Raw genomic sequence first — 20820 nt, forward strand, 5'->3', positions numbered from 1 at the left:
TCTAATTAGGCGCACAATGGAAACACATGTACCCAATATAGCCCCTACCTTTTCACCCCATCTGTTTATGGTATCCATTATACATACCCAACTTCGGGGTTGATAACTTAGCTGCAGTGGCTTAACTCTTGCCCATCGGCCCAGATTAATATACATGTTTATTACGGTCAAGCCGTGGCTCAGCGATTTGCTGGAGTGAGCTGAGACTGGGGATTTTCCACAGGAAATGTTCTTAGCCAAACATCGTAATGCCCAATGGACTCGGGAAGCAGATATGCACAGTCCTTAGTATTTATATGTATTAAGTTCTTTAAGCATGAACAAATTTCGTAGAAATTCCTAATTTTCAGCTTCGTTGTTGAGACGTGCATTTTAACTTGCTTTAAAATGCATTGTTGTAGATTGCGTTTCAACGGATAAAACATTTTAGTTATTCGTGAATATAATGCTATTGAATGTAGAGCGCTCTGTATTTGTTTAACTTAAAATACATATTCAGGATTTTAAGGGGATTACTTCTATTGAAAGTGCCTTTAGGGCTAAAAAAAACCACAATACCATTTCTACTCTCACATCTCCTAATCCCAATTAAGCCCGCCCAGGAATTCTCCAATTTGTTTGTCTTAGCCCAGTTAAGACGCCGCTGAACTTTGTGAAGATTCCTGAAGGCTTTTTAATTAGTTTACTTTATGTTGTCGCCCATAGCACCTACAGAATGGCCTAGTTAATAATGGAGCGGTCAAAAAAAAAGAAAACCGAAATTTGCCAAGTTAACACTTTCATAAAATAATTTATTAGTCGAGTTGCTTTAAGGACATTTTACCCAGCGGGCGGTTGGAAATAAAAGAAAGCCGCCGAAACGGGAATTGCCGAGCAAATATTAAAGACAATGGCCTGAAACGAAGAAGGGCCAAGATGGCCGAAGCCAACTCGAAAACCAAAAGACACGAACCAAGTCGGAATTACAACAATGGCTGCCATAATAATATGTCGTTGCTGCCATTGTCGTTGTTGTTATGGCTAAAGACGATGCTGGCGAAGCGGCAAGTGGCTCGTAAAACCGACAACACCGAAAATCTAAAGATTAACCCGGAGGCCTGCCACCACATGCCATCTTACCACCCATCCTCCCTCTTGATTATGCCAATGACAATAACACCAACGAGAACGAGAACGAGAAAGAGAACAGGCGGCCGAAGGGACGATGTACGACGGATGCTGGAGCTCTGGGGATAAGAGTAATGAAAATGCGCAAATCCAACTCCAGCGACCACGCCCTACGGAGGCGGGGACTTCCCGCTGCGGTAATAGTTGCGATAAGACGGACCCATAATTTCCCATCCACCGTCTAACCACCCCGCTCCAATCGCTCGCCCCTTCTTGCAGCTCAAACTCGCGCTCGTTAAGTCTTTAGCATGAATAATGATAAGTTCTTGGGTTGAAACAAATCCAATGTACAGTGGCGATCAGAAAAATATTCACTTTTGCCTTTATAAGCTTTGTTTGTATGGAACATTCGTTACATCATTAAAGAAAGCTATTGCTCAAGGTAAAAATCAGATGAAAATGACTTAAGATTATTGTAATAATTTAAATATTTAGTTTTGTTTTTTGAAAGTTTTAAGTATGCTTAAATTTTGCCAACGAATTTTGGCCATTTAATCTTCAACTTAAAACTTTAGTGGTTTTTTCTGTAAAAAAAATATACTCAGTGTTGCCAATAATTAAATAGGGGCTTAATAAATAAATAACAGGAGTTAGACTTCTATTATATTATTTAATTGTGCACTAATAAAAATTTTTCAAATTTTTTTTTTTTTTGTATTTGTATATACTTTGTAATGCTACAAGTAAAAATAATAAAATATATTGTATCGAAATCAAGACATACAACTTTTAAGAACTGTAAAAAAATTATTTGAATATTCAATTCGATTCACAACAAACTCAGTGCAATATAAGTTTTACCATCACTGTGCGAAAAGAGCACCCCCAACGGACAATCCGGGGCCAATGTCTTGAGCCACTTCCGGAGCACCCAGCGAGAAGGCACCCCATCCACGAGCCACGTGGTAATCTGAGCCAGCCTGTTTAACAGCCTTTTATGCGCTCAATATGGCGCTGGACTGGGGCCTACTGCTATCCATTCACTTTTTCCTGTCCTTCCCGCCCGTTCTCATCTGAGTTTTCATTTGTTTTTCGCCAAAGATGTCTGCATTAATTATTTATGAGTACAGGATGGTGGATAAGTGATTTCGCCATAAAATTGTCCTTCGAAGTGATTTTTGTGTCATCTATTAATGAAATTAATTAATGAATTGTGACCACTTCCTCACTTCCCATGAACACCAAACTTTTTTTAATCTTCCTTTACTTTTTTTGCTGTCGACAACAGCTGCACGTCTTTGGAAACTTTTTATTATAATATTTTAATAAGTTTTCTTATACTTTGATATGCAAATGGGGCAGTGTGATGGGTCAGTGGAAGATAAGAGCAGAGAATATTAAAGAGAAATCTATATCATAGTTATGGAAGAATAGTTGTATGAAATGGTGCTCATGTTTTATAGACAATTTAACGTTTAATTAACCTTCTTGTGATTATCTTTTCATTGTTTTATCCAGACACCTTACTTTTATAAGTTCTTCATTAAGCCGTAACTTACAGCTCCCAAAGCAACCATTGCGTATTCGCAATTTCTCCAAAGTCGTTAAAGTTCTTGCTGAATTTAATGAAAACGTAATCATGAAATGCATTTGTGGCCACATTTTCCACTTCTTTGATGGCCTTTCCTTGCAGCTTTTTATGCGAGTTGGGCGAAACTTTTAAAAGCATTTTTTTATGATTCGCTCCGCCTAATTGCTTCATCTTTCTGTGGTCCTGATTTTATGCTAATATAAAAGTTCAGTTCCCACCCACTTATTAGTTTCCAGCCCTCTAATCATTGGCTGTCAATCAACTTGCAGAAAATTTTTAATTGCCGGCTGAAAATCATAATTCTCAACTTACAGACCTAAGCGCATCGTCAACCGGGCCGACGGGCCAATCTTGGCCAGCTTAAGTCTTTAAGGATGTCAGACGCGTTGACAAATTGAGAGGGACAAAAAAGCAAGAAAGGAGGGAACAAAATGAAAGAAAAAAAAAAAAATCCAGCCAGCCAGGCAGTCAACCAAGCGTGAAAATGGCCAAAAGAAGTCGCGCAACAAGGCATTGCACTTAGCTTGACCAGCTGCCCCTTGGCCCCTTGGCTTCTGGCATCCCATCCACCCATCCAACCCCCTTTGCCAAGTGCAACTCTAGCTTTGACTGCACATTTTATTTGTGCCAATGATTTTCTAATTTAAGAGGGGGTGTGGGTGGAAAAACAATTTCCCGCCCAGTATGGACTGCACATCGACCACCGCACTGAATGTCTGTCAGCGACAAGAGATCGACTTTGTGGCAGCGAACCAGCAAAAACAGGAGCAGCAAGTACAAAAAAAAAACGACAACGAAATTAATTGAAAAATCACATAGAGAGGTCCCACAGCATGAAAGTCAGTCAGTCAGTCAGCGAGGATTTAAACTCATCTCGTCATGGTTTTTATGATGCCAATCCAAACCAATGCCCCGCTGTCGATGCCACATTTGTAAATTAAGTCCGCGTGGAAACGATGGACCCTCGATGCCATTGTCTTCTCTTCTCATGCCCAGTGGTTCACTTCTGTTCTCCATTTCCCACTGGTTCAATAAACCGGGCAAACAATTCCGGACCAACTGCTGGCCAGGGAACTGCGGCTCGTAGCCGCTTTAAATGTAGTAAATTTTGATTTGGCTGCCGACGCTGCAGCTATAGCTTTACATCAACATTTCCCCCATCCCGTTTTTTTCCCTATCGCGATTCCAGCCGCCAGCCCCATTTGTGGCCATTTAGCGAAAGTTTTCGTTGAAAAGGGTATGTATACTTTACAAAGCTGCTTAGGAAGTTAGCATTCAGTTAAAAGCGTTCCATGTTAAGCCGTTTTAATGTAATGATAAACAATCGTTTGTTTAAATATTGACCCTCCGCACTTTAAAGAAGAAAGTGAAGATAGCCTAAGTTAGATGCTTCTGAAAAGTATGCGAAAAATATTATTTTAAAAGAATAATCTTAATGTGAATACCTACTTGGTGGCATAGAATAACAAACTAAACAGATATTTAATGTATAGTTATTTTACATTTAAGCTCAGCAAGTTACCAAAAAAAAAAATATATTTAAACAAATGCTTGTCGTCTAAGGGCACTTTTCCATTCGCCTGTATTCAACTGATTTTAAGTTTCGCCTGTCATTAACTGTGGAATTAGTTTACTGTGCTGCGACGGCGGCATCATGTGAGACTCGTCGATCCCGGTGTACACAGAAACAGAAGGACAAACACACGAGGAGCTACTGGGACGATATACAAACAGAGGCCTGCCGATGTGGCCCAGGACTCATTCGGCGGTGTCCTGCTCACAGTTGGCCAACATTTGCACAGTTTTGTGTCGCTCGGCTGGCTTTCGCTGTTGCCATTGCTGCTGCCTTGTTATTAACATGGCTTATTGCTGGCCATAATGGGCCCACCTCGTCCCTGACAACCTGTTCCCCTTTCGTCCTTTTTTGGTATGTGAGTATATGTTTACTCCTGCGGTTGTTAGCCTGTGTGCTGCTCGCTCGTTCGTTTGTGTTTTTGTTTGCCGAGCGGTCGTGCACACACACGCACACACACACACGTGAAGGTATATACCGTAGATGTTTGGACAGCAGATTTCCCCAGCGATCGCCTTTGAAGCTGCTGCTCCAGCAACTACTCCTCGGCATTTTTTGAGTTTGCCCCGGATATTCCCCTAAGTTCACTTTGTTAAGCGTCCTTCGGAGCATCCTAAAGTTCTTGTTTAAACAGTTTTGCAATGGCCCCCCACAACATATGGCTGCGAATTTAAATTGGCCTGCTCATTCACCCAGCTCTATTTTCCCCAAAGGAGGAGGTAAATTTCCGACAATTTCAGTTCGTTTTAAGCACAATAAATTAAATTAAAACACAGAATGGCAATCGCAATTGTGAATTGATTGCATCGACAATGGAAATTATGATTGATTTAAGGCCCACCCACTATCCCGAGCCGGGAAACTGCTTGCACTCATGTTCATTTTAATAGTTGTCATCAGCGACAGCCCAGTGTCATCGTACCATCAATATTGCGTATGCTTGACAACAATAAAAGGGGATAAATGCACTCCGTGCTCTGCAACATTGTGCATGGGTTATTCTCTTCCCCACTGCCCTTCGGCAGTTCCTCTTCCGCAAGAAATGCGTAATCGACATGCAATAAAAAATAGCGATGAAAGTGACTCAGCCAGCGGGTCGAAAATTGCAGTACCCTTTTGGAAACATTTTTCCTTGTACTAGTTGCAACTGCAAAAAAATTGATTCGGAATCGAGCAGGTGGTAAAACAATAAAAATTGTAAGTATGTTTGTTAATAAACAGTTTTGCTACTGCTCAAGATTGGCATATATCGTACTTAAAAATTACTCTTAATAATGAAACCATAACTTTTCTAACAACTTTCTGACGAATGTAAAAAATAATACAGCTAATATTTGTCTAAATCCGTATACTAATTATCAAGTTGTTTACCATTTCCATGAACTTAACCTGCAATTAAAAAATATGCCCAATTTTACTATCACAAGCTCAAAAAAATAAATCTAAAGAAAATAATTTTATTATAACATAAATGTGGGGCCCGGAAGTGCACATCTGGATATACAGCAACATGGCATCAACTTCGTGGGGTCATATTGCATCGCTTCTGTTGCATACTTATCAGCGCCCAACGCTCCTGCTTAATTAAGCTCACCTTTTGGCAGCAATCCATTCTCAATGATACGAGCCTCGAGCAGCAGGCGCGGCAGGAGCAGGCAGAGGGCAATCAGGATGTGGACGAAGGCCGCCGTGGGTCCTCCGTGGGTCCAGAGTGCTCGGAGAGTTCCGCCACGCGACTCCTCCTCCAGGCCATCGTGCGGCGAAAGCGTGCAGCGCCGTTCCCTGGCCCCGGTGGCCAATTTAATGCCGTCGTTTGCCAAGTTGCCAACCTGTCGAGTAGTCCACAAAATTTGAGATTTTGTGATTCAGTGGGTTGTACAAGGGGAAATTCTGCATATATGCAAATGATCTGTCGTAGAGGGGATTAAATTAGGTGGAGCCAAGGACTTGGCAACGAATGCTTATTGATTCAACCACGCTTTCGCTTTTGCCTCATGGGCGGAAATTGAAAATTTCCCAAGACTCACTTAACTTCCTGCCAAATGTGCATGCATATGCAATTTAATTTTCTCTAAACTACGGTGGAATAATAAAATGAATCACAATTGCTAGAATACAGCCCATCGTAGGTTCTTTAAACAATATGTTAAACACATAAAAAAAGAGAGTTTAATTCGATACATCGGTCTATTTTGTCAGGCCCATTACACAAAATTTAAAAAAATGATTTATCCCTTTCTATTCATAGATTTAACTCTTTGCAATAAATAATTTTAGTTTTACTTTAAGTTACGATATTAGATATTGAAATTAATAAGAATAAATATCTAAGTAAGAACTTAAGTAATCCTTAAATACTTGTCATACTCAGATTGCCAGGAATCAGGAATTTCATGCAACGCGTTATTTTTTTTTCGCTGAATAAATTAGTCAACTGTGCATATATCAAATAGGAAAAGCATTCCATAATTGCCGGCAACAGGCGAATTGCCACAGGGACTGTCAGGAAGATGTCCTTGGTTGACCGCACACCAGTCCACCCTGTACGTTGGACAATTTGTTATACTCTTCCCTTGGGCCAGGGGCAATTAATAAAAATATTCACATATAAAAACCACTAAAGCTGCGAGGAAACTTCAATTGAACATGTGTAGAGCAGAAACAAAAATCCGGACAAAAAGTGATTTTGTGTTTTGTGTTTTAATGCATTTTTTATACGATGTGTTCGCATTTTGAGCGACAGGGCGAGAGAAACCAAAGCGTTGCGCATACGACGCGTTGGCGCATAAACAACAGCAACAAAATAAAGAAAGCGTTGCACGTGACAAATGGAGAAATGAAATATTTATATACGAGCACCCATGCAATATACATGCATCTATTATTTCCCATATATGTATTCTAACGCTCCCTCCACATTTATTTGCGCGAGCCAGAAAAAAAAACGAACATTAAAATCACGTGCACCATATATATATATAAATAAATGCGAGCTGTCGGGCTTTTAAATTAAAAACAAGCAGACATCAGCATGATGAAGGAGCTGGATATGAATCAGGATCTAAAGCAAAAACAGCACAAGCAGAAAATGGAACTCGACTCGTTCACTTTGTTTTGCTGGGCTCCGGTTTTGGTTTTGTTTCATTTCGTTTGGTTTGGTTTTGGTTTCGCCTCGTTTCGGGCGCAACAATGATTGCAATTTGCGAAAAGCGGAGTGCATTCGAAATGAATACGAGAAGCAGGGGGAAAGTTGAGTGCCAGACAGGTAATACATTTAAATGTTCGCGGCTCCTTCACCGTCGGCGAATCATAACCAGAAAATGTCACTGCGTGTAGACTCTCATTAACGTCTTAGACTAGAAAGCCCCAAAGGGTAAGGTAAGAGTTTTAAGGTCCATTAATTTGAATTGCACAGATAAAAGGCTTTCAAAATTTATAATTATCATTTTAAAAACACTCATTGTAAAATAAACAATTCAATTTGATCACGATCTAGAGGTGAAGGTAAATGTCTATTAGTAGTCTAAAGGTGTAGTTATAATAAAACCAGAAAAATAAAATATTTCATTTAAAATTAATTTGGATACAAATTTAATGACATCGGAAATGATATGTAATTGCTCATCAAAAATAATAAACATTTACTTAAGCCGCTCTTTAAAAAGAATTATATATATCCAATTTAGTAAAGCAGAAGAAATCATGACAAACATATCTCGAAGGTTCCTAACCGGGGTATCCATTCCAATAGCTCGCTTTCGGAAGTTTTCTTGCGAGAAACACCTCAGTCGATGTTGGTCAACCATTTCGTTAGGGGCAATTGCTGCATTTGAAATGCGGTTTGTTTTGCCAGCCCATCGTTTTATTCGTTTAATTTCGAATGCTGTGCAAATATGAAAATCGCAAAGTTTTCGCATCTCGTCGTTATTGCTGTGACAGTTTGCCAACTCCATTGTGGACCTGCTCTTTTGCCGTTTCACCCAGATTTTCTCGGCTTTCCACCGCTTTTCCCAGTTTTTCTATTTGCCTGAAGCCTTATCGGTCGACACATACTCGTACCCCTAGGAAAGGACGTAATTGTGACTGGTCTGGTGGTCTGACTGCTGGCAAAATAGAAAAGGAACTAAGCAAAACTATGAGCTTCTCGTCCTGCTCCTGTTGCTCGTCCTGATTTCGGGACTCTGGTACCTAGTCGCTGCTAGGGACCTGATAGCCACGCCTCAATGGTCAATGTTTTGTTGTTGAAGTTTGCAACCAATTTCTGTTCGTTGTCGTTGCTGTTGCCTTTTATTAAACGTTCGGTGACGTGTGATGAAGCCCTTTCCCCCAGCTGCCTCTGTTCTTTCACCCCCCTTTCCCTTTGTCACTCTGCTCGTTGGCGGTTTTCGGTAGTTTTCCCCGGCATTTCCCCGCGCTTTCCTCGCTTTTCATCGCCCTCTGTCTGGCCGCTGACTGATAGGCAGCTTTTGCCAGCATTTTTTTGACTGCTCTTGATGATGTTGTTTGTATAGTTGATGCCGCTGCCGCTATTGTGGTTGTCTGGCAGTGGTAGAACTGAATATGTGCGTACAATTTGTATACTCTTTTGTAGTGTCGAAAAGCCCAGGCAGACATTTTTTTGTGAAAGGGCCATGAATATAAATTCAGAAGTCGGTACAAATTTGGATTTATTTCGGTATTAAGAGTTAAGTTTTTTAAAATGTAATTTTTAGTTGTTTATTGGAATAACAGCAGTTAATAAATCTATTTAACATGTATATGCTTTCAAAACGGCAAGTCAAATAAAAAAAAACCTACTCAACCGAAGCGTTAATTATATACCCAAACATGTTACCTTACAATATTATTGTTACCAAGCCAACACCCTTGCTTCAAAGGGAGTATAATGAACTGTTCCTGGGACATTACGCTTCGCACTTAATGGGATTATGTATTCGAGGACTAGAAGGGGTGAAGGATCAAGGAGAACAAGTGACGCCGCTTGCAGCTAGCCGACTTCCTGTGATAGGATCCATGGTCAGTCTGCTGTCACAGCCAATGGACAGACTGTGGCGGGCCATGAACTGGAGCCACTCACTCCACACCCAATCTCCCACACTAGATTCCGGCAGCTTCCTTCCATTTCGCTTGTTTTAAAAACAAGCCAATTATTTGTGAAAACTTTCAGACGGAGCGGCGGGTCGCGGGCAAAACAGATATGGGGACGAGGACCTGGGATGACAGCCACTATGAGGCACTCAGACCAAGCCGAATGTGGCAGGAAGAGAGGCAAACACACTTTGGAAAATACTACATTTCATTTATTATTTAAATCACTAGCTAAATTGATACTGCTCAATAAAAAAATATATAAAATTTAAAGTTATCTTAAATTTTCAACATGGAACATGGATATTTCGGAAATGTTGAGTTCAAGACTGTTTTTCCCTCGAGAGACTGCAGTTTACTTTCAGTGCAGAGACCATTTTCCACCCTTGCTGTGCTCTTTTTCATATCTGTCTTTCATTTTAAGTGGCTTTTACCAGAAACAAAGAGTGAAAGAGTAAAAGGTGGTAAAGTAAATGCCGTTTGTCGGTGATTGTATTTTTGTATCGAGCTTTTGCCATCATCGTCTGCCGTCCACTTTATAAACAGATGATAAATAAAATACAAACCAACTATATATACGAGGTATAGGAACTACCAAGAGGGAAATATACAGGGGGAAACCATAATTGCATTTATTATGCTGATAAAAACAGAGACACTGGTGAAGGGGTAAAAGGAGCCCACACAGGACACACCAATGTGTGCGTGCTGGAAATGGCACAAGCAACCACACGACGAGTGTCCATGTGTGCGTCAGTGTTGTCAGCCATTTTGCGGATTCACTGAAAAGGACCCGCAACGTATGCTGCTCCTGGTCCCGCTGATGCTGCTGCTGCTGCTGCTGTTTTTGTTTGCAAATAAATTTAATAACTAAAAATAATTCACACAAAGAGCAAGATACTGGTAAAATGGAGCCACTGCCGCTGCGAGACAACAAAAAATTTAATTATTGAGTGCAACCGAGTACACACGCTCAGGTAGAGGACACTCGCAAACAGAGTTAATTATTGCAGGACCATGATCCCGGTTAAAAAGCCATTGGAACAAAGCGTTCACCACAACAGGCACTCACCTTAAACACAGCCGAAGTGAAAAAGACCGGCAGAAGGATGAAGACTACTCCAGAGAGCACAATTTGCAGATTCAGCTCGGCCACAGGTTCAATTTTCCAGGGTATCAGTGAACAGCCTACAGATTTACAATATATATAAAATTATTTTTATTTGTGCAATTAAAACTATAAATCTAATAATAATAAAAGAAAAAAAGTTTTTAGAACTAATCTATTATTTCGAACACAATAAAATACATTTTATATTAACTTTTTTTATGTAGTTCAATTAAAAATATATAAAATTCCATTTACATAAGTATTAGCACAGTCAAAATATACGGATTATTTTTACCCAAAAAATTTTAAACAAACTGCGTACTCTTAATCCTTAAAACACAAATTTTAAATTCACTTGTACTTGTTAAGCTTTTCACACCACCAGAAAGTGGATATTAAAATGAATTCCTCGTTTCACAAAAACTTTTGTACTGCATTTCTATTGGATTATAAATTCGAAAATTTTATGGTTAAAAGCAAAAAATTATTCGCTTAACAGACATTAATATTTAAACCAATGAAAAAGCTAAAGAAAACCAAAACAAAAATTCTGATTAGTTTGCAAACTTTTTAAAATGCATCGTTACAAATGTGTAGAACAATTGCGGTTTGTTGATGGCCTTGAACCTATTAAAAGGTTTTTAATTAAAAAATAATTAATGTGTAAAAGCATAAACATAGTTCGGCAAGGTAGTAGTTGCGTATGCTCACCCAGGAACCTGTAGGCTCCATGCATGGCCAAGTATCCCTGGAATAGGGTGAGCAGCACCCCATACCAGATGGACCAGAGCGAGTTGAGGTGCAGATAGCTGCCGGAATCGTGGCCGGGGTGTTGGAGACTGGTGTAGCGGCTCTGATGGCGCTTCGACTTGATGTACTTGGCCTGCAGCTGCTGCTGCTGCTGGGTGAGGCTACTGCTGGCCGTGGTGGCACTCGTCATCACCGAGTTGCACAGGCTTGAGTTATTGCTGCCGCCGCCTCCGGAGGAGATTCCTCCGGCTGCAGATCCCTGGTGCTTGCCACCCATTCTCGCTGGGGGATTCGTCTTTGTTTGGCTTTCAATGCTCCGCTGGCTTTTGTTGCCGCTACACGGGTTTTTATCACTCTCCGCGACAGCGAATAATGTTGACAATCAATTTCTGTCTATTGCCCCGCACTATTTATATTGATTTTGTATTGATTCTGAACACTGATTTTCTATTTACTCAAGTGCTGCTGCTGCTGCTGTTGATGATAATAATGATGTTTCTGCTGCTCATTGTTTTGGCCATTTCCCATTCCAGTGGCTGGCGGCGTGGATAATATTTGTTCGCTGATATGGCTCATTATAGCGTCCAACGATTCTATTTGCTGGCGCATATTTGTGGAAATTCGGGTCGTTTTCCCACACCTTGATTGACACTGATTTGCTGAGTCTGCAATCACAGAGGGCAAAATAAATGTGAAAATTAGTTGGGATGAGAATAAATCGTATACAATTTAGGATATATAAGTAACTTAGAGAATTAAATGTTAATTTACTCTTCAGCCACAGAATAATTGCAAATTAAATACTAAATCGATGAAAAGGTTAGCGTGTTAAATACTTATAGAAAAAATCTAGCAGAGCATTAAACAAAAATGAACAAAATACATATTTATTTATTTTAAAATTGAAATATAAAGTGGAGTGCGATAAATATTTATTTTGTCAAATTGCAAAATCATCAAAATAAACCCACAATACAATCCGCCTGCAGTTCAGTTGTTATTCTCTTTTTTTTTTTAATTAACCATTCTATTAATTCTATTAAACGTTTATCAATCTGCGAATCGTTACAAATTTTTATGACATTTGTAAGACCCATTAAAACCATAAATAATTAATCATCGAGCGCAAATCCGAGCCGTGTTTTAATTAGTCACATACGGGTTTATTGCTCTTTTTGCTACTGGCCCATGGCCAAATTGACGCGTTCAAATTGCCAGCCATTTAAATAAGATTACAGCTCCCAAACGAATACCAGGATAGGGTGAAACTATTAATCAATCCGCTGGGGGAAATGGTAGAGAAATTGCAGCCCGTACGGTGTCTATAAACCAATTTGGCACACGAGAGTTGGAGTTCCTGCTGCTTTTGGGCGTTGGGTGTTGGATATTGCTCTTGCTGTTGCTGCTGGGTGTCGCATGTTGCTGTTGGGTGTTCCTGGCGCTGTTGGCTGTCGCATAATTAAGGCAACGCTCGTTGCCAGACAGACCATTGCGTCGGAAGAGATGCAGCGGGGAATGGCCGAGACAGAGGCGGATCCTCCAGAGTGAAGCCTCCTTTGTCCGGGTTCTTGTTTAATGCGTCGCGCCTCGTATTCTGCCACATCGCAAGCAGCATAATTATAGGCCAAAAAGACACTTGCCAAAAATAAATATTTATAAAACAAGATTAAAATATAACTATTTGTAACAGAAATTTAAAAAATTTGCATATGAATTAGACTTAAGAAGTAGCTACTTTTTTCCGAAGCAATTTAATGTTGTATTATTTTTATTTAAAGGTTTTTTTAATAACTTTGTTTACATCAAATCTTCACTTCATTTTGTTTTTTATGAAGATTGGTTCAGTGTACTTAATTCTGCTTCCTGGGTGTGAGACAGGTAAACTATTTGCAGATATGCGTGTTGCAGTTGAAACTAACATGTGTAGAGCCGTTTACATCTATGCCACCTTTCAGCATATGTTGCGTTTTGTTCAACACAACCGCGAGTTGGCCGAAAGGGAAACGGGAAACGCAGTTCCTTGGCCTTCCTTCGATTTTCCGCTCCTGCTCGCCATGCAAAAATAATAAAATGTTTGCAATTTGTTCGCGTCGACGTTGTTTGTAATTAAACCGTGTTGCAACAACAAGGTTAACAAATGGGCGGGAATGTGCCTTTATATGCGTTCTTCTCGATGCCCAGTAATTGACCCGATTTAATTGATAATGGCTGTTGTGAACAACGTAATGTCAATGGCACAAGCGACAACGAAATTGTATTTAAATCAGAATATCAGTTAAATAACTGCAGCAAATAATGGTAAAGCAAAAATAAGTATATTCCAATAACAACATTGAAATTCTCGATTTAAGAGAGGTTGTAAATAATTACAATTAACTAGGATTAGTTATGATTTCATTATTTTTTATATTATCCCTTCAACGGAATTTTCTTGGAAATTAATATTCTGCATCTGAAAGTATACAAACACTAATAAACTCAGTAAAGTCTCAATTGCTAATTCATCCTTAAAACATAATATACTTGACGTATACCCACAATCTGCTACCTTATTTACACAAAATCTAGAAGCAATTCAAACATCGTCAGCCATGATCCTGTAAGTCATCTTCCGTTTACGAGAACCTCATGTTAATATTAATTTTATGTTAATTACAATCTACACCACTCTCCGCAACAACGAGTTCTGTTTCATCTTGGATGTCGGCAAAACATTGGAGTTCCGGGGGCCATGTGGTTTGTCCCGGGGAAATGAAGGGTGGTTAATGTTCATCCAAGGCAACCCATCCTGGCACTCCCTCGACTTCCTTCCTCCTTCCTGTTTTGACATACTTAACATCAGATTAGCCAGACGCAAAAGTCATAAATGCAGATGTTTACATTTCTTTTTCCCGCTTCAGCTTCTCTCTACAGTGGCTTTCCTTTGGGGCATTTTCTTTGTCTTTTGTCGGTGCAGCTGGAGAGTGGGATTGTTTGGAGGTGGTTGATGTGGGAGGCGATGTTTTTGGGAGCCAGTCGAGAAGATAGGACAAGAACTTTGCCCCTGTCCTTGGGGCAAATTGTCGCGTTCGCACGACTTTCACGCAGATGAAACAGCCACTTTATGGGCTTCAAGAGGTGTGTACACAGAAAAAATATAAATAAATTTGGCCTTAATATTCTTTTTTTTTTTAATAAAGGTTTTTTAAAACAGTTTTCCTTTCGCTTCAAAGAATTCAACAAATCAATGACAAAATAATCACATGCTTAATAGTAGCTTTGAAAAACAGAGAAATTTTGGAGTTAGTTAATTTTTTTAAATAACATAAAATTTAAAATTTTTCTGTGTGCATGTGTGTTTGTGCCTGAAATTTCCGTTGTGGGTTCTGGTGCAAAATTAAAATGTTTTGCTCGGGAAGCAAAGAATGATAACGTGGCTCCTTCATCGTTTTTTCCACCCTACTCCTACTGTTAATGCAAATTAAAAACTTCACTCAACTGCATTTATTTGGTTAGCACAGTTCTGCGCCTTTCTCTCCACTTTCGCATACACCACATCGCCTGCTTACTCCACTTGTGCGACTCATTTGGTTGGGTTTTCTTGTTTTCTCCCTCTAAAGGCGCAGACTGGGGTTCACTTATACATTCCGCCCCCAAAAACAGAGGGAAAGAAACAACAATATATGCTAAATGGTACTTGGCACCCACACAATCCCCCTCTCATACCACAGAACCATCCCCTCTCAAACTTTAGGCTCACACATTGCCTGTGGCATGCTCAAGTGGGCCACTCCGGCTAATTTATATGGCCAAGCAGATTCTTTCATTCCACTTCTGCTTCATTTGTCTCGTTCTGAACAACCCCCTCTTCGTTTCGAACTCCCTCTTTTATTTTTGATGGCCGAATGGTCACTGCTGAAGAGCTGGACAAAGAAAAACATTCACAATTTTCGTCTTTGTGCAATTTCCATGCTTCTTATATATTTATTTAAGCTGCCATTGAGATGGCTTTTCTGCTTTTTCACAATTTTGCATAAATGAAAAATGTTGCATTTTGCTCGCCGCATCATTTACTCTCGTCCTTTTCTCTTCTTTAAAAATCAAACACAATGGAAACTCGCTTTCTTCTGCTGCATCGAGGCAGTTGGTTTTGTTACTGGAAGCGTGACACATGTGAGCACACTGAGAACACAAATTGTGACAAAACTTAGATTAGAGTTAAAAAAAACTTTAAAAAAAGGGAAAATGTTAACCCTTTTAAAACGTATTTAAAATCAAATGACTAAATTTTAGGAGAGTATCTTGTTTCTTAACATTATTTATATTACCAATTTTATAAACTTAGAGCGAACTTTTTCTTTGACTGCAGCATCTTTTCTCTGGCAACCGAAATCCTCCCTCTGCAACATCGTGACTCACTTGTTAAATGTATTTTCAGCTAGAGTTGCCAACAAACAGCGCCAAAGGAAAAAAAGGAGAAGAATTTATTTTCTGCATTGGCTGGCAAAAGTTTTTGGCTAAACTTGGTGGTGGGGCCAAGGAGGGTTGCACGTGGCATGTTTTGAATTGGATTTACACATGTGCCGAGTTAATACGTGTTACCCCTCCTTTTCCACCGGCTGATGACATTTTTTTCAATTTTAACTTTCCAGCTAGCAATACGTGAGTAAGCTTAAAATGTGTTGCCGACTTTTTGGGGCAGCCGAAAAATTCACCAAAAATTCAACTGAAAATAGGTACAATTAATTTTGATTTATTATACGCGGTATTAGGACCTATACAAATTATGTAAAACTTGACCAAACATAACACAAATACTGTTATTAATATCAAAATTTTTTTTTAGTTTTAGTTACTGTGCAACTAGGTCATAAACGCCCTTGGAAACGCGAAATCACCAAAATAAAAGTAAACAACAGCCACGAGGGAGTGGGAAAATTTATGACTGCAATTAAATCGCTACCAGCGGGAAAATAAAATTAAAATAAAACATAATAAACTCTATAAATTAGAATGCGAATCGCATAAAATGGCACCAAATGAATGCTGAGCACATTGTCTGCATGTAAATTATCGCGTTTTCGAACACTGTACTTCACCGCCCATTCACTCCCCAAAAACCCAAACCACCCAAGCCAGGGCAACAACAAATGAGCCACATGCCACCACTTGCAGACGGGCTAAGCCAAATATCGCGTTGAAATGTTACCAATTTTGAGAGCGCTTAAATTGCGTTACACGGGAAATGGGGGTAAACGAGGGGTTCGAAGTATGAGGGATGTGGCATCCCTCTTCTGGGTCACCACTCCACTCCCCTCGGACGTTTTGTCGCTTGCATTCCCAGGGAGTACCTGCCCCCGGGTCGTAAAAATGCCGGGGAATTTATCGCATTCGAATGGATTTTTCGAAGGGTAAAACTCCGGAGGGGTGTGTTGCCCTGTTATTGTGCAATCGTCGTAGTCAGCGGTTTGTTGTTGTGCACATTGCATGAGTGAGTTTGGCAGGCTCAGAAAATATTCAAAGCGAAAACTTTTGCCGCTTAAGAAAATCGATGAATCCCTCGAACAACATCAATGGGTTCCGCATCCCCGAACCCCCATTAAACCACCCTTCTGGGTTATACAGGTGGCCTGAGTGCTCAGGACACGCCATATTAAGCGGCATTTTGTTTTGACATTTCCTCTGGGTTGCCTACTTTTGTGGCAAATCCAAAACAAGAACAGAAAAAAAGAAAAAGAAAAAAAAATTTGGAAAGAAAAAAGGTTAAAGGAAAACTGGAACTGCGCACTTGGCAAAAAAAAACAGCAGGCGAAAGGCACACAAAATATAAGAAAGTAAAAACAACATGAAAGCCGCTTTCATCAAACGTTGCACGAAAGGCTGAGCAGAAAATGTATTTTTTGACATGGGTCATCAAGAGCAAAAAATAGAGTTTGAAAGAGAGAAAAGTACATTTTACAAATGACATTCATGAGAAGTATTTTCAGGAAATGTCTGAACAATCTTTCAATAGTTCTTACAAAATCATAAACTATTTGGTTTATAAAAGGCGTTTTAAAGGGCTTCAATATAAACACTTACGAATAAATACTCAAGTCTCTAAATTTACATTTTTTTTATGCTTAACAAAACTTTGATTTTCTATTGCAGATATTGAAAAAAGAAGCAGACCTTCGCTAATATTTTTATTGTTGTGCGTAATTGTGAAGACTTAACCGCTCAAAAAACAATTTAATATGTTATTAATAACAATGGTTTATTTTGCTGTTAATACTTGAAGCCCTCGGCGAAAGAGTAACCCATTTATTCCTATCCTTTTTAGTCTCTAACATTTTTCCTAGAGCCACAATCGCTGCTCCTGACAATTATTTCCTTTCAATTTCAGCGGCTAAAATTGGTTTTTTAATTAAGCCATAGGAAAAATGGTCAGAGCGCGCCAAGAAAAACAGTATTCCCCTCACTCCTTTGGTAGTGATATGCCAACAGCGATGTAACACAAGCTAACCGACTGACCAACTGGCTATGAGCTGCTCATGTGAGTGGTAAACAAACAGAAGGGAAAACCAAGCGGAAAAAAAGGAAAATTCTGCCTCCAGCTGGAAATGGAAAAGGCAGGGATGGAAACTGTTGAAATTCGTGGCTCATAATGATTGCATTGCAATTGAAATCAACTTTGGCATGTTCGTTTGACGGTCGTGCTGTGTGCACAAAAACCACAGCTCAACGGGGCGTATGCGCAATATTGATTCATAAACACATTTCGGCACGTTAAGCCGATACAAACACACATTGGACATATAGAAAACAGAATGATGTGACTTGGTCAAGATTTAATTGATTTTGTATTGTGTGCTAAATTGCTAAATCTGTTACAAGCATTTTCACTAAAGCCATCAATAAGCCATTGAATAAATTATCCACACTCGATTCACTACAATTCTGCACATTTTAGCAATAAATTGAAGCAATTTCCAGAGAATTTAGAGGGGGTGACCGCACAAAAACAATGGCAAATGTTCGGGATTTATATGACAAGTTCAATTATTTGCAAAAGGAAAGCAACATCACAGCCCAGCCACAGTGATCTCGTCAGTCAAGAAATTTGAGCCAAAAGTATTTTGCTCCTGGAATTAAAACCGCACCAAAGCGAACAGACAAGACAAAACATGCTAAAGGCCAAAACCACAGGGCAATAAAGGATCAGCCAGCCAAGTGACAGGACAAACTGGAGCTTTACCGAACAGAAAGCCAACCTGACCCAACCTTCCAGCTGGTGGGAGCTATTAAAAATTGCACATGCCAGTAAAATTGAGACGGCAGCCGAAGTCGAGACCAGAGGTTTCAATTTCACTTAATAACAAAACCGCAGGAGTCATCGGTCGGAGGAGAAAATATCTAAAAGGGGGCATCCAAGCACCAGACGAAGAAGGAGCTGCGAAAGATGAGAAATGGCAGTGGTCACATTTGAGAGAACAACAAAGTTGTTGCGAGGCTGGAAATACAAAGCGGAAAAATGAAACCACAGCCCCATTGAAAAATACTTTAGAGCAAAATTTACTGAGAACAAATTATACGAATGAAAAGATTTTTTAAAAAATTTAGCACAACAAAAAGTATATTTTTTACAATAAACTAAAATTCTATTTTTAAAGAATCCTAAAAGAAACCTTTTTTTCCAGTATTGTGCAGAATCCAAGTCAGCAAATCAAATGGCATGCAGATGCAGATGCCAAGTGCGTTTGGTTAGCAAAGAGGATTGTGAGGGGGCGTAAAAGGAAAAGGGGAGGGAGTGAGTTCAGCTGGCTGCCACATGAATTCCGATAGTTGTCAGAGATTATGACACGAGAATGCCACAAGCAGGACCCACAACCGACACACAAAGACAGCTGGCTGGAAAACGAGGGGCTTTCCCAAAGGGGCTGCGAAAACTTTCAAGCAATGAACACATTTGCGCATATTTGCATAAAACTCGCTGCAAGGATGCAGCTCAAGAGGAGCAGTTGGTGGCGCAATATGGAGGATTGGCAGGGAAACGCCTTAGCAACTCAAACACGGACACTAAAAATGGCTCACTATGACTTTACGAAGCCTCAATGCACTCTCTGAAATTCGATTTCAAATGGAAATCGGCAAGTGAACGAAGGGAAATTGCCTATCGGAAATCTGGCTTAACTGACATTTCCTAATAGTAAAGATTGTTCGGCGTAAGTCAGCAAAGTCAAGGTAAGAAATCATTAGTATTTTTGAGCATACATGTGTTGTTACTTTTCTGCAAAATTTAAATTTTAAATATTAAGATGCATGGGCCTAAAATTGAAATTATATTAATTTAATCATACTTATATTAATATCGTTATTCTTTAGTTTTCCAATTTTACAGATCTAAGCTGAGAACTTTATTAGAATTACATATCTATGTGTATATTTTCTCATCTTAACAAATCAAGAGTATATACCCTTTCAAATTCGACACTGCCGTTGCACAGGAAATATTTTGCCATAAAGCTTGATCATGCAGAAAAGGGGGCACAGAACGAAAGAAAAAAATGAGGTGAAAGAGTGGGTGGGCGGTGACTTGGTACTTATTGGGAATTGTGGAAGTTCATGCCTGAAGAAAACTCATAAAAACTGCTGACAACAACAAACAAAATTACAAAAATGTATTCCTAGAATGCTTTAAGCCCTGTGTGTTTGCGCAAGTGAGTGTGTCCCTTTCCGGCATCTTTATCTACCCACAAACACAGTGAAAGTCTATAACGTTCCATAAGCTACGATTATTAAAAATGGAAAATATTTTTCTACCCAGCAAGGATTTGCCAAGCAAAAGACACAGGCCAAAGCTGTTATACTTCCCCCATTTGATTGCATTTTATGCATATGAATGAATGAAGTTGTTTGGCACTCCACTTGGCCCATAAGAAAGATAGGAGCGGATAGGTCAAGATAAGATGAGCAGAAAACGAAGTTAGAGAAAAGACAAAAGAAAACCCTAGACAATTTGCATTGCAATCGAGTAACGACTCTTCTGCTCTTCAAGGAAAACCAAAACCCAATGCTGGTCGCAATTAAGTTAGGGAAAAAAGGTGGAGTAGCGGTGTAAGTACCAAAGGAGGTTAGCTTAAGTTTCTGACTTTGTTAGTGGCTGGAAAAATAAAACTTTTGCCAGCGCACAACGGCCAAAAAAAACGAGCATAACCGAAGTTGGCCAAATTGAGGATAAAAATGCATTATTCATTTAGGGCGACTTCCTCTCTATTTCTCTTTTTTACTATACCTCCCTTTATCATTCCTGTGTACTGCCTCTCTCTCTGATGCACTTCTTCCCAACCGTTAGTCAAAGCGTCAAGCGTAAAATGCTAAACTGAAATTTTGTGTTTAACAAATGTTGACAGCTAACGCGGCAAACTCCGCCTCCTCCCCCGTTTTCCCAACGATTTTTCCCTCCACTTCCCCACCCCCTCCGCCTGGGCAGCTCCATTAGGCGGCGCCCTTGACAGCTGCTGGCAGCGATGGAAGCTCTGCGACAAAGTGACGCAAAGTTTAATTGAAATTCTAAAAGGAATTTGCACAAAACTCGAGCGGATAAGAAGGGGGGGGGGGGGGGCTAAACACCAAAGGACC

The 20820-nt window shown here is 39.7% G+C and overlaps 1 protein-coding gene across 8 annotated transcripts in view; it reads right to left on the reverse strand.

Moving 5' to 3' along the window:
* LOC128259802 (protein tincar) overlaps nucleotides 1-20820 on the reverse strand; it is a 60955-nt gene that overhangs the window by 9275 nt on the left and 30860 nt on the right. For 5 of the 8 annotated variants that reach the window (XM_052992585.1, XM_052992429.1, XM_052992667.1 and 2 more), the window contains 3 exons: nucleotides 11182-11885; nucleotides 10432-10547; nucleotides 5866-6100 (listed from right to left, as the gene is read on the reverse strand). In XM_052992585.1, the coding sequence (XP_052848545.1) occupies nucleotides 5866-6100; nucleotides 10432-10547; nucleotides 11182-11497 (667 nt within the window). In that variant the 5' untranslated portion in view covers nucleotides 11498-11885. Of the gene's footprint in view, nucleotides 1-5865; nucleotides 6101-10431; nucleotides 10548-11181; nucleotides 11886-12537; nucleotides 12723-20820 lie in introns of those variants that run through there. The other 3 variants (XM_052992750.1, XM_052992504.1, XM_052992833.1) reach the window with 3 other exon arrangements.

Source organism: Drosophila gunungcola, chromosome 3R (genome assembly GCF_025200985.1).
Source record: "Drosophila gunungcola strain Sukarami chromosome 3R, Dgunungcola_SK_2, whole genome shotgun sequence".
NCBI classification, from domain to species: domain Eukaryota; kingdom Metazoa; phylum Arthropoda; class Insecta; order Diptera; family Drosophilidae; genus Drosophila; species Drosophila gunungcola.